At 37.0% G+C, this 15229-nt stretch overlaps 2 protein-coding genes across 3 annotated transcripts in view; both read right to left on the reverse strand.

The window, feature by feature from the left end:
* LOC140165612 (ubiquitin-conjugating enzyme E2 T-like) overlaps positions 1-15229 on the reverse strand; it is a 264610-nt gene that overhangs the window by 111629 nt on the left and 137752 nt on the right. The gene's annotated exons all lie outside the window — the stretch shown is intronic.
* LOC140165609 (E3 ubiquitin-protein ligase SIAH1) overlaps positions 5522-15229 on the reverse strand; it is a 69262-nt gene continuing 59554 nt past the window's right edge. For both annotated transcript variants that reach the window (XM_072188892.1, XM_072188891.1), the window contains exon 5: positions 5522-14755. In XM_072188892.1, coding sequence (XP_072044993.1) covers positions 14578-14755 — 178 coding nt within the window. In that variant the 3' untranslated portion in view covers positions 5522-14577. The remainder of the gene's footprint in view (positions 14756-15229) is intronic.

Below are 15229 nucleotides of genomic sequence, written 5' to 3' on the forward strand. Positions count from 1 at the left end.
ATTCCCATTGTTGGAAATGATGAAAAATGTCTGCAAAAATAACAACTTTAAATGTATATTATTTCATAGTATAGTACTTTATTGAGTACATTATTGAACTCAGCTGTTACTTGGTCATACCAAATTGTACATTACAATGTAATATCTCAACCAAAGACAATCTAAAAGACATTTCATTATTTTGTTTAAAAGAGAACTGATTCAATAATTATAAGAACAGGGTGCATTATTTCTAATCTATGCAATATTGTTATGGTGTCAGTACTTCTATATGTAACATGGCTATTACTTGCCTACAATGCTTGTCAAAAGTTGTTGGGATGCCTATGGAAAAGGTGCACTCTATCGAGCTGTTCCAGTTGAAATTCATACACCCTATGGAGACATGAGCACAAGGAGCAGGGTCTTAGCTAGGATTTAACAATAGTACCTGTCCAGAAATTGACCTGAAAACATAAACCAGGCCTTTATGCTGCTATAACCTTGATTTATTAGTCTGGTCTTGTTTTGAGTTCACAGAACTTATTCAAGCATTACTTTTAGAATTTAGCATAATGTCACATGCATTTTTTTGCATGTCCCTCCAGGAGCAAACTGCCTGTCTAAAATGATGGGTGGCTAGCTAACACCCTGCTCCCCTTGTGAAAAATTATGGTCATGTCTTAGTTGGGTTGTATTGCTGATGTTTTAAAATTAAATGCCACTTTCTTTGGTGTCAAGCCTAAACCCTGCTCCAGCCTCCCAAACACCCTTCTTACCCCACAATCAAATCATGTTGGGTATAGGCCACATGCATGAACAACATTACAGGATTCAAGATTGAACGGTTGCACCCTGCACCTAAGTGTCCCAACACTTTGACGAGCATTGTGAATTGTAAATATGAGTCTTGTAAGTAAAGTATATCTCTCTGAAATGTATTTATTAAACAAAGCTTCATCTGTATATTTTGTAATAAGGAGACAAAAAAGACCTGTTCTACTGGCCTCACTGACTGACCCAGATTTTCATTTTGGGGAATCTGGTTTTAAATCAAAGTGAGTTGATTTTGACTAAATATTTTTGAAGGGGAAAAAATTAGAAAATTTTCAAAATAATTACAATTTTGTTTGCAAAAGGTTTCAGATTTTTGTCAGATTTTTCAGGCTTTCTATGATTTTTACAGGGTCATTTAGCCTCTTTTAGAAAAAAAGATTAATAAAAAAATCCTGACAAACCAACCCTACTTGGCAAGTCTGCATGTCCAACCACCATTGAATTTGGTTTTTGTTTTGTCGCCTAAAAGGTACACATAAGAACAGGGTATTATTTAATTTATATTTGTACAATATTGATATGGTTCTAGTATACTGTTTTCAGCACAATTAGTGTGTCTGGTGCTAGTCATCATTTCATACAAGCACTTTATTCCACAACTTAAGAACCTGGTATGCCACCATAGCCTCTGTCATACCCTTTCTGATTATTTTGAAAATGGTGCATACCGTATTTCGTCAAATAGTCGCGCCCCCCCCTCAAATAAACGCCCCCCCCACTTTTTTTTACCTCGTTGCTTCAAAAATTCCGATATTTCCATGCTATCTTGTATAGTAAACTTACCAAGTTGCTCACATGGTCAATAATAGCAGCAATAAATGGCGAAAATCTGCATCCAAACCCGGAAGTGAACCAAAAGTCAGTGTCAAAAGGTCATAGTTCGTCATTTTAGCGTGACTTTTAAGCTTACCTAATGATTTTAACGGGAATTTTCGTTAAAATGACCTCTAATAAACGCCCCCCCCCCTTGGGAAAATGTAACACCCCCCGGGGGCGTCTATTCGACAAAATACGGTACTTGGTTACTTGTAGAATAAATCGCATCTCATGGGTGGCAAACCGTAATGTAAAACCAAGCCATAGATATAAATGGGTATAATTATCATGATGTGGACATGTCCTTCACAATTTTACCCCCAAATAACCAGTATCGGGGGTAATAAATTTCCTTTGGGCAGATTTTATTTTCACATACCACTGTCAACAGGGGAGGTTTCCAACCAAGCCATGTGTAACAACCCTTGCCCTTCTCCCCTGGTGACAGGAATAGCCAATACTGGCTATTCATGTGATGCGATAGATTTAGCTTTTAAGGACATATCCACAATATGTAATGAAAGTTAAATATGGACCTTTTCCAAGAAAAACAACTTGATATTGTAATTCATGGTGAAAGGGGGAACGGCAGAACTAAACAAATCACTTGGTCTTTACAACTCAATGCTTTAAGGGTATACGAGGTATGGTTGGTCAAAGCAGCCAAAAAAAAATCGATTTTCATTATCTGAATCAATATATTATTGAAAAATAACACTTTGGTGTTTTGCAAAAGTTCATTCTACAAATCATATACTTTGAAAACTTGCTTGATTTATTGTTGTTTTATGAGTTATGTACGTTTTACAAAAGTGTTGTTGTTTCAGCCCTCTTTACAATATAACTCATGAACCACAGGACCGACAAAAGTATATCTGTGATATTTGAATTCTTCTACACGCTCGATATGAATTGAGCAATGCAACTTTTGCTAAAGCTCACTACCATTCGCAAGATGCTGTGAACTACTTTTTTTTGCTGCTTCGACCAACAATACATCGTATACCCTTAAAGGTGGTCAGATTTTTACAGAACCAATAAATCTAATGTTTCCAAATTTCAAGTTATATTGCTCCAGCCATTTCAAAATGAGAAACAAAAAGATGTATAGAATAGTATATCCCACACAGGGGGTGTAGATTTCAAATGGAGGGACATATTCAGTTAACCCCATTTGCCTGTGTGAGATATTAAAGTCGTGTCTTTCACAGACGGTACAGATTTCAGTTGGAATAACCCATTGCCATTATGCATATGTACTGTCACCCAAACACATGGTTTGGTGGAAAAGTGGTTTGCCTGAAAATAAAATACAACCAATCTTCAAACTTCTGTTGTCATCAAAGTAGACTTATCCTATCTTATTTTTCAATTGTCTCTGCATGGTAACTTTATTACATTCACCAAATACCTCTGGTACCTAGATGAGTCTTTCACCGATGGGTGAGGGGGGTCAAGAGGAATGAGTCTAATGTTGCTAATATCATGAATATTGATTTTAAGTTATTGATCAAAACAGGTGCAGATACATAAGTTACAGAATCATTCATAACCAATAGTCCAATTAAAACGGAGTTAAGAGCATATTTAAGTGTGAATGAATAATGAACAAAATTGAAATTTGCTGCCATCCCTCTTGATGTGTCATATCGAGGGTTGACAAACAGAAGGCCTTTTAAGTTAAAACTCACTTTTGGCCATTTTGAGATTTTGGTACCAAAATAATCTGTAATACCCACAGATTCTTAAAATCATAAGCCTTAACTCAATTCAACTTCCTATTGCATCTATAGCACAATAATACTTGGTCACATCTCAATGCAAAATATTATTTTTACTCATTTTTCTCAAAAAGGCACTTTTTGAGTTAAGGCCTTCTGTTTGTCAACCCTCGATATATACTTTTAGCTCCAACTTACACTGAGCAACAAGCATTAAGAAATTCAGCGGTCCCAGATTCATATCCTGTTCAACATGTTCATTGTCGCTCCTTGGCCAAGTTACAAAAAATAGTGATCAAGACAAATCCTTGGATACTACCGTAATCACACAAAGTCATCTTGTTTGATATACATCCCAAATGGAGGGTTTAGTGCAGGAAGGCCCTGTACATCTGCAATAGCTGCCAGGTGTCACAAATGGAGGGTTTAGTGCAGGAAGGCCCTGTACGTCTGGAATAGCTGCCAGGTGTCACAAATGGAGGGTTTAGTGCAGGAAGGCCCTGTACGTCTGCAATAGCTGCCAGGTGTCACAAATGGAGGGTTTAGTGCAGGAAGGCCCTGTACGCCTGCAATAGCTGCCAGGTGTCACAAATGGAGGGTTTAGTGCAGGAAGGCCCTGTACGCCTGCAATAGCTGCCAGGTGTCACAAATGGAGGGTTTAGTGCAGGAAGGCCCTGTACGCCTGCAATAGCTGCCAGGTGTCACAAATGGAGGGTTTAGTGCAGGAAGGCCCTGTACGTCTGCAATAGCTGCCAGGTGTCACAAATGGAGGGTTTAGTGCAGGAAGGCCCTGTACGTCTGCAATAGCTGCCAGGTATCACAAATGGAGGGTTTAGTGCAGGAAGGCCCTGTACGCCTGCAATAGCTGCCAGGTGTCACAAATGGAGGGTTTAGTGCAGGAAGGCCCTGTACGTCTGCAATAGCTGCCAGGTGTCACAAATGGAGGGTTTAGTGCAGGAAGGCCCTGTACGTCTGCAATAGCTGCCAGGTGTCACAAATGGAGGGTTTAGTGCAGGAAGGCCCTGTACGCCTGCAATAGCTGCCAGGTGTCACAAATGGAGGGTTTAGTGCAGGAAGGCCCTGTACGCCTGCAATAGCTGCCAGGTGTCACAAATGGAGGGTTTAGTGCAGGAAGGCCCTGTACGTCTGCAATAGCTGCCAGGTGTCACAAATGGAGGGTTTAGTGCAGGAAGGCCCTGTACGTCTGCAATAGCTGCCAGGTGTCACAAATGGAGGGTTTAGTGCTGGAAGGCCCTGTACGTCTGCAATAGCTGCCAGGTGTCACAAATGGAGGGTTTAGTGCAGGAAGGCCCTGTACGTCTGCAATAGCTGCCAGGTATCACAAATGGAGGGTTTAGTGCAGGAAGGCCCTGTACGTCTGCAATAGCTGCCAGGTGTCACAAATGGAGGGTTTAGTGCAGGAAGGCCCTGTACGTCTGCGAAGAGTGACCCCTGCGTTTCCCATACACATTCAATAATCCACAACCACAAAGTCTTGTTAATTTCATGCTCAGTTTTTCTTTTTTCTTTATGCAAAGTCAAATAATTACAAAGGAACTGATATAGAAATTACATTTGTTCATTATTTCATAACCTCAGTATCAGAAGGCAATAATCACCTGACCCAAATAAAGCACTTCAGGGACAAGTCCTTCAACAAGATTTGGCTTTATAGGGGAAGACCAAGTAAAAGGCTTGGCACCACTGCCTTCCTTCCAATTCAATCCCACTTGCTGTCTAGGACTAATGACAGGTGGGAAACAATTTGTCATTCTATACTTAATTGAAATATTCTTGCTCATTGATTGGTTAAAAGTGGATCACATGACCAAAAATAGTTCTACCGTCAGTATCCCATCTGTAAATATTACCTCCAAGCCGTAAATAGTCTTTTCCGTATCCCGGATGAGTCGTAAATAGGCGCCGGCTCCAAGCCGTAAAGAGTACTTTTGACAAGGACTCTGTGTGTGCGCGCTTTCTATTTGATGGAACTGATCACGCACACACGCAACTACCCTAGTTGCGCGTAGTGTGATTAGCCTGGTTAGTCTAATTTAACCTTCTTTGACAGGCAAATATATGTTGTTTTTTCACTCAGGATAGGAACTAGTGAGTACAAAATTTGAATAATTCTCTTTTTTAACAAATCAATGAACAAAGAATATTAATGAGGTATATAAAACAAAATACATACTGCCTTTATTTGAGGTTCTGGTTAAAACTATGGTCCCTCTGTGAGATCAATAGAAACCACAACCTCTCATCTATAAATTAAATTTATAAATTTTTATTTTCTCATGGCAGTATATCTTCTATACTATGACATGACTTGCAGTGCCTCTGTCAAACCTGGACTCAATGACATAATAAAGTAAAATACCTGCTTCATAATACTCCAGTTGGTAACTAAGTATTCAATGTCAAACTTCTGATGTCAAAAAGCATTCAATGGGCTAAGATATGGTAGTGAATGGGTGGCTTCCTTTTGAAATATACACCTGTGTTGGAGATTAAGGTCATGTCCTCCATAGGGGTGTATGGATTTCAACTGGAATAGCCTAACCAGTAAATATCAGGATTTTAATGTGATAATAAATATTTCACTTGTCATGTCTTAATCATCTGTTAAACAATTACTGTTACAAAGATCTTAACATTAAATTCTATATAGTTTTTAAGCTGTATAAACCAGGCCTGATTTCCAAGCATAACAATCATATTTCAGTATAAATTCCCACTGAAAGGTCACTGTCCCCACAAACAAGCATATGAAGGTCAGTGATATTTGCACTCTGTGAATGAGGATGTTTACTGGCTGAAAGCTCGGTTAGAAACAAGTAACAAATAATGCACTGAATTATTTGCTTTATAAACTGAAACTTGTTCCGTTTACAGACTAAATGTCTCAATGGAGAGACAAAAATTAAAAATCAATTGATAAAGTCAGAGCTTCACAGCTGCTTAAGTTTCACACTGTGCTTTCAATACTAGTTAAGAACCAAGATTTCAGCCAGTAATGGCATATTCTAATTTAAATCCATACACCCCCTATGGAAGACATGACCTTAATCTCCCACACAGGAGTGTAAATTTCAAATGGAGTAGTAACCCCATTTGAAGTAACACTCGCTGTGTGACAGATTAAAGTCATGTCTTCTATTGGGATGTATGGATTTCAAACAGAATTGCCCATTGCTATGTTCCAGTCAAAACATCAATATACAATCTTTTTCTATAATAAACAAATAGAAATACAATATATTTACAATTATGCATTTTAAATTAATGAGTATTAATGATTTGTCTTCTTTTTCTATATACATGCATTATTTATTTTCATCATTATAGACCTGGGGTCCACCTGTAACTCCTCAAAGTACCCATTTGTTTGTAGTCAAGATACAGGTTCTGTACTTGTCACACCTTTAAATGCTTTCCTTGAATAAACCCTATTGCTTAATGCTCTGCGTACTAGCCATAGGCTTCAACTTAAGTTTTGAGATCATTTCTCACTACCTCAAGAGCCTCTGAACCAATACTAGGCTTTTTTGTACTCATCTTAATGTATTTTTCATGCTGATTCCAAATATGGTCATGAAAATGTACAATTATTCTGAAGTTTTATTTTTAACAAAACTTTGAAATTTGTCTGCAGTTGACACCCATATGGATAGAGTTAAAGCCCCTACTTGTAAATGTTCATTCCACAGCAAAAGGTGATATACCATTTTGGTCAATTTTTTTCCTTTGCCAAAAATTATAAAATGATATTCGTAACAACTGTCACAGGTTTTCTGGTCATTTTAAGCCAAAATAATGAGGTAAAATGAAAGAAAACACACAAACTATCTTGGCCACTTCAGGGCTCTGTGGGGGATTTAATGTCATTAAGACATTTCTCCTAAATTGCGCTACTGTCCTACAGGGGTAGCGCTAGAACTAAACACTCGAGTGTCTGCAGGGACCCCCGAACTTGCAAACGAGTCCCAGTTGCACAAATGCAGCATAAATAGTATATCTGCAATAGCGCTAGATTGAAAAACCGGGGGTCTGCAGGGACCCCTGAACTTGCAGAAAATTTAAAAACAGGGGGTCCCAACTCTATTTTGGTGGGTCCGGGACCCCAAAAAGCAACTTAGCGCTACCCTTGCTGTCCTACAAACACATCAAATTTGGCTGATTCCAATTAAGTGTAAGTTTGGACATGTGTAAACAGTACAAATATGCAAAATTAAAAAAATCAGGTTTGAAAAACAATTAACCAAATTAATTTAAAGATATCCTACCTGATGGCTTTAATCAACATTGAACAATTTTGGGGAATAAACTAGAGTTCCATTTGATTTTACTCTCTATCACCCTCATGACAAACAATATATTAAAATGAGTTGTGAAAACCTATGTGAGGCGGCAAAAAAAGAAAACCCTGTTCTACGGGCCTGACCGACCCAGATTTTGAACAAATTGGGAAAAGAAATGAATACCGACCCAAATTTCGGAAATTTCTGGAACAATTTTTTTTGCATTTTCTCAAATTGCAAATTATTACAGATTTTAGTGTTTTTTTGGGTCATTTCCAAACAAAAAAAAGGCAGACCGACCCTACTTGAAAGGTCTGTCCACCCGTAGAACAGGGTTTCTTTTTTTTTGTCACCTAATGTAAACAAAACTAACTTACACCAAATACTTAAACATTTCATGATGAAGTAAACACTACACAAAATAATACATAGCATTTTAGGCAAAGTTGATTATCATTATGTTATCTTTTGTTTTGGTTTTCCCCTATCTTTGCACTGGCCCATTATACACCAAAATTGATCAATAAACTAAGCACAAACTAGAATTGGTAATGCAATGAAATGCACCAGTAAACAAACCAGGAGATGTGTTAGGTCATTGGTATTAGTTTTTTAAACCTTTAAATAGCAATATGGTTTAACCTCGGACCCTGGACACTATAACGTGTCACTGTTATAAAGGTCGATTTACACCTCTTACATTGACACTGGAAGATTCATATATTTCCACCCTTAACCTTTCAAAATGTGGAGTTTCCAGACTCTGCATAGGTCAATCAAACTTGTAACAATTTTTAAGTACAAATTTTAACTAAAATTACACAGCTTGTGACCCCACACACAAGTGTGTAAATAACAAAGGTTTGTAAATACATATAATATGCAAATAAGCTCATTAATATTCCTAAATATGCAAATAACATTACACAACATTAAACATAGCATCAGGGCATCATATACTATCACAATACCAAGTTTGAAGTTGATCAGTTATTGCATTTAAGCTGCAGAGTGGATTAATGAAAATGTAAGCAAAATATGAAAATAAGCTCATTGATATTCATAAATATGCTAATAACATAACACATAACTATACAGCACATCCGGCTACCATATCCAATCCTAATACTAAGTTAGAAGATGATCCGTCTTTGCAATTAAACTGCAGAGTAAATTAATGAAAATGTAGGCAAAATATGCAAATCAGCTCATTAATATTCATTATGACACAAAATTATACAGCACATCAGGCCACCATATCCTATATCATCATACCAAGTTTGAAGTTGATCGTTTATTGCGTTGGAGCAGCATAGTGGATTAATGAATTTGCTTCCACCCGGACAAACAAACAAATCTCCGGCAGACAAACAACCAACCAGACAAGCAATCATTTGGATGATAACACAAGCCCCACATTCAAATTGAATGATAACATAAGCCCCACATATGTGTGGGGCCAAAAATTGATAAAGCAACCTTCAAAACCATGGAGTCACATAATTACTTCATACGTTCTTTCAGCAGTTTAGTTTGACCAAAAAAATGTGAGGTTACCAAATTAAACTAGTGGACCAACTGTATCAATTTGTCACTTGTCTATATCCACATCTTTGTTTAAAGAAACATATAAGTAACAACTCATTCCAATTGGTCAAAGTCCATTTTTAGACTTAATTAAAATTTCATGAGACATCAAGGCTTAATATAGTCGATGTCTTAATCTCCTATTAATCCATAATCCTATAGTGGATAATCTTTGCAAACCTCATTGGAAACACCTGCTCCACCTGCCAATTGCTGATTGAATCAGTTCCACTTCTTTCAGTCCAAATGTAATTGGGCAAATATAATGTTGGTTTCCAGAGGATTTTCACAAAATTTTGTGGTAGCAGGTTGATTTGGAGCCATTTTTCTCTCAGAGTTCGAAGAGAAGTGACCAATTTCACAATGATCTAGGTTAAAAAACCACCCAACTTATCTGGTAATTGGTTTCTATGTCACCAAGCAGTGTCTGTCTACAGCTCGAAAATATAAATTGGACAATGTTTTTGTCAAGCGAACGCATTTGCAAGAGATTTATACACACAAACATTGTGTATGTGTAGTCTTAGGTTTCTACTGTTTCGGAGATGTGGCGGTTGATCACAAAGTACCCCTTAAATTATAGGTCTATGATGTGACATCTTCTTCATAATGTGTCCACACATGCTAGATATTGTGTTTCAGCCCGAGCTGGACACTACACTTAGCAATATCATTGTACTCTGCAAGGTGCTAAGCTTTGCATTCTTGCTCCAATAGAGGACATCGCAGTAGGTGCTCCACACAGCAGCTGATAGGTGTATCCCATCATGCTCTGCAGTACCACAGTAGAACTGCACATGCCATAGAAAGTGTACACAAAATCCCTTACTTCAACTTTCAATTACTCGCTTATATCAGGGGAGCTTAGACTTTTGTTTGAAAAAATATGATTCCTAAAGTATTGTGAAACTATCCACAGCTCTCTATATCTAAGCGGCTCTTGTTTATATTTTGTATACATTTGCTATGGAGCATGCAGATAGACTGCAATGCATGATGGGATACTCCCTTTAGCTGCTGTGGGTGCTCCATGATGTGATATGATCTAGCATAATACATTTTATGCAATGCTTGTTACATGTATGCAGATAAATAGTTCTCTCAACAATAAATATTCCATAAATCTGATTAATTTCCCTTATTTGGATAAGTTTTCTTTTTATTCAAATAAGGAAATGACATAAACAAACACAAATATGTGTTTTTAACACATTATTGCCAAAACAGAATTAAATTTGACAAATTGATTCTGGAACCAAGTTCTTTCAAATTTGTAGCTTGAATCTTATATTTCAAATATTTCAGAATATTTAAAAGCCTCTTCACCTTTTTAGGTAGCAGTAAAACTGGAACATGTTTTAATTTTTTACATCCATTTGCCTGATGGGCTATTGCAGCTGAAATCCATACACCCTATAGAAAACATGACCTTGATCTTCCACACAGGGAGTGTGAATTTCAATGGGGTTACCTGAATGGGTGATTCCATTTGAGATCTACACCACTTTGTGGGAGATTAAGGTTATGTCTTCCATAGGGGTGTATGGATTTCAACTGGAATAGATAGTCTATTGTGTATAGACACCCCATGATGAAAAAAAATCAACTTCCTTGGAACACAAAGTGGTTTATAATTGGAATTTTGTGAGAGCACAAAGTGTATAAAACTCCAGTAGATGGGATTAGACAAAAAGGACACATCTGCAAATAACTACCATATCTCTTTTTAGATGTGTACACTATATAAAATGTAAATTGTCAAATGTCTATAGGGCAGCTTTAGCAGATAGGGCTTTCTAAGCAGACAACTACATGTAAATTGAGTAATTCTTGGCCAAGATCAAATTTTATGAACGCTAGTGGCTCCGCGATAAACACACACGCACATAGCGCTGTACAGATGAAAGCATACACAAGCCTTAGATAACGTACACACTTGGTACACTACATGGACGCAATGCGCATGTTTCAGTTTGGCCAAGAAATACTTAATTTACCTGTAGAAACATTGTTTTACAACACACAGCCGTTCTTTGCCATGGCTGCTACCCGCGTGTACGCAATGTAAGGCATGTGCATGCTTTCCTCTGTACCGCACTAGTCACTAACGTTCATAATTTAGCCAGCCATGAATTAATTAATTTATGCGTAACATTATCAGCTTGCAGTTACATTTGCACATTTCACTGTATAAGTCTATGGCGTAAAATTGCTACACATTTCCAAATTGTGCAGCAAAGTGATCAAAATTGAGTGGCATTTTTCTCCGCAATACCAGCTATGGCCAACGCTGCACATATACACATATATAATAATAATATAATCCAAGGCATGGTCAAATGCATAAATCATAGTCTACATCCAACATCACATACTGTCATATCTCAAAGGCTACCTTGTGTGATTTTTATTATCATTGTTGTACTTCATAGTGATAATTTATATGTCAGCCTTCTTTCTTTCATAAATGGATATGGAATTGTAATATTGTGATAATACCTCAAATTTTACAGTATATCTTATCACAATTAGATGGCAATAATCAAAAAAATCACAAAAGGCAGCCTTTTGAGATACGCCAGTATGTGTAGCAGATGACAAAATTACACTTGCAGGTAAGAAACCAATGATCACGATCACGCTGGGAGTGGGAAATAACTCAATTAAAGCCCCAAAATGCCCTGGATCTCAGGTAAACCTCTGTTGACTACTGACATGGGGCACCCTGGTCCCAATGGAACTTATGGTTCATAGAAGTGAGTTGTGGGTATTTATTGCATTCTCTGCCTGTTTATTGAGGCATTTATGATGAACTTAAAGCCTGGTAATATTGCACTCTTGCAGTTATCACTATCAGGTGTTCCCCTGGTGTCATTACAAAATGGCCCCTGGTTGCAGGCCCTGGTTCTAGGCAACAGCTCAAAGACTAGGGGTCACCTTTTGAGGGTAAGTAGCCCATGGTCTAAGTTTGCATATATTTCCCAGCCCTTTGCTTCTGTTTATCTCAAGAACTTTCTGTTTTCTGATAACACAGATTACCAGAATACTGTGGATTTCATATATATACCTACATATAGTTTCTGATACTTACATTAAAGGTATAATGAAAAGGAAGATTATTACCATGATTACACACGAAAGAAGTAAATATTGTCATGTATATTTGATCAACATCTGAATGCATAAAGACATTTTGAAACATCAGGTAATACCCTAACATCGACTCAGTATTTAGTCATATGATAAGTCACATGATAAGAAACATGTCAGTTGTTCATTTGACTATGAAATACTTGGGTTATTCCAGTTAAAATTCATGCACCCCTATGGAAGGCACATGGGCGATTAAGGTCATGTCTTCAAGAAGGGGGGTATATGAATTTCAAATGGAATAGCCCATTTAGTTTGTGTAGGTGTTAGAAAGCTGCAATCTGTCTGCAAATAATACATGGTGCTCCATTGATAGAAGGGATCTATTGATACAACTACATCATTCCTTTCATCCACACAAGGTTGACATTTACTCTGTCACCAGATGTTCACTTAGTTTGTATCTGTTTTGTTACAATGCTCATAGAAATGAAATCCAAAGCTACACTTGTACAAATCATAAGTGTACATGCACCAGTCACATGATATGTTAAACCCCATGAATTCAACCTGCTGATTGGCTGCAAGGCTATACATGTACATGATTCATTGAGCCAATCAGCAGTATGGTAAGATTCAGTAAATGTACCACTAAAGAGGATTCACCTTACATATTTAAAAGCAATATCTTAATTAGTTACTTTGATGACTATCATGTAATTAACCAATGAGAAACACTGTAAGAAAGTGATATACTGAAATTAATTAGTTCTGATGGGTTAAATGCCATATATCTTACACTTCCCATAATGCATTTCTCCCATTTAAATTGTCTACATATACGAAAATCCATTTAAAGTCCACAATCCCCTGTGGAAGATTTTGCAAATATAAAATGTGAAAAGAAAGAACCATATCGCCATTTGATCTTCATTAAGTATATATGATATGCACCCACATATAATTTATGATCTTCATCAAATAAAAGTATTTTCTAATGTGACCACGGTCATACACTGTAAGTCAGACAGGGTGGGTTCATCTTAGAACCCATCAAATCTTGAATCTGCCACCAATTGTAAAATCTACAGTAACCATCCAATTCAGAAAAGTTATAAGCTAGGTTTTACAACAACCCATAAGCTGTGCTTTATTCCATGAGTATGTACCATTCACAAATAAGCAGAGGGAGTATGACAGGAATGGTGTACCAGATTCTGAAGTTGCCCCAAGTTATATCAAACCTTATAATAGCCAGCTCTGGTGCACTTGTAACGAGTGCAAAATACTATTTAAAGCCATAATGTACGATCTTATAATATGAAATTTGTTCATTTTTTAAAACCTGATTTTTTGGCATATTTGTAAAACCACATGTCCCAACTTGCACCTAAATGGAATCAGCCAAATGTGTTGTGTTTGTAGGTCAACAGAGCAAAGTTCAACAACTACATGTTAAATGGCCAAAATAACCAGTAGGGTTTCTTCCACTTTACCTTGTTATTACAGCTTAAAATGGACAGAAACTCTTCCCGATTATTTCAGCATCTTGAGTATAGAATAACAAATTTCAAATTTGAAGAAAATCGTACATTAGGGCTGAAAACATTTGCCCGTCATGTGATACCCACACATAGTGTGCCATCCATGGACAGTCAATATTTATCTGGAAGTCTTCTACAAACAGATATACATGTATAGAACACCATCTTGAGACCATTTGAAGCCTGTGTGACACCCATGTGACATTTGTATTGGTTCACAAAGTTTCTATAAACAGGTATGTAGATAGGAGTTTACAATAATATTATATGCATAAGTCACCCACTTCATCATCATATAGATCAGCAAACTCTTCCAAACACATGTGTTATGAGTTCCAACCATTTGATGTACATATGATATCAATGTGATATCAATACTGATTTATCTCTTCCAATGAAAGGACTTTGAGTCCAGTACCACATGATGTGCATGTGACATCCATCTTATTTACTGATTGGTCAGTCTACACATTACCATACAGTGTGATCCACGCACAACCCATAACTTGTACAAGATGTACCAAAAATTCCTCCATCAAAATAGACATAGACAATCTCTAATTGGGTCTTCACATCCCTCGACTATTTTTACAGCACATTTGATGCACATGTGATACCCATCTGATGCACATGTGATAACCATGCAACATACAGGGTGGTCAAAATTCCACCAATAGATAAACAAGAGGGTTGGTAAAAAAATCAGCACATTGATATCGTAACATTGATTCCTAAGTTCCCATTTTCGGCAAAAAGTTGGGCGATACTTGAGTCAAATACAAGACAGTCACTGTTCATGATCGCTGCTGAAACACCCTCATGGATTGATCTAGGTGTCGCTTCCCACGACAATCTTCTTCTGTGTCCATTTAGCTCAAGTCTGTAAAGAAAAAGTAATAATCATTTTGTAAAAAATTATGAACAAAACAATCACCTGCAAAATTAAGATTTTATTTAAATCTGGTCAACCAGACATACCTATTTTTTGATGGACAAACTAACGTTCAGTCTTCAGCTGGGTTGTGAATCATCTACAGATTTTCAAGGCAATGCAATGCTAGGAAACTTGACACAACGGCTGAAAAGGGCAGTGACTGAGAACAAGTAAATGGGCCCTAAATTTGTTTTCTTTTTCAATCAAGTTTCAAAATTTGTTTAATTCATTGCATATTGAAAACTAGCTCTGATAAAGCCATCCAATACATCTATATCTCAATTATTTGCAATAGTGCAGTAGGCCTTGTATATATTTTATGTAGATTTAAAATGGGGACCTATAGATGTGTTTAATGCTTTGCTTGCTGGTCATAGGATTCAACATACAAAAGCCTGAAATGTTGAGATATTTTCTCAA

This window comes from Amphiura filiformis, chromosome 12, assembly GCF_039555335.1.
Source record: "Amphiura filiformis chromosome 12, Afil_fr2py, whole genome shotgun sequence".
Lineage (NCBI taxonomy): Eukaryota > Metazoa > Echinodermata > Ophiuroidea > Amphilepidida > Amphiuridae > Amphiura > Amphiura filiformis.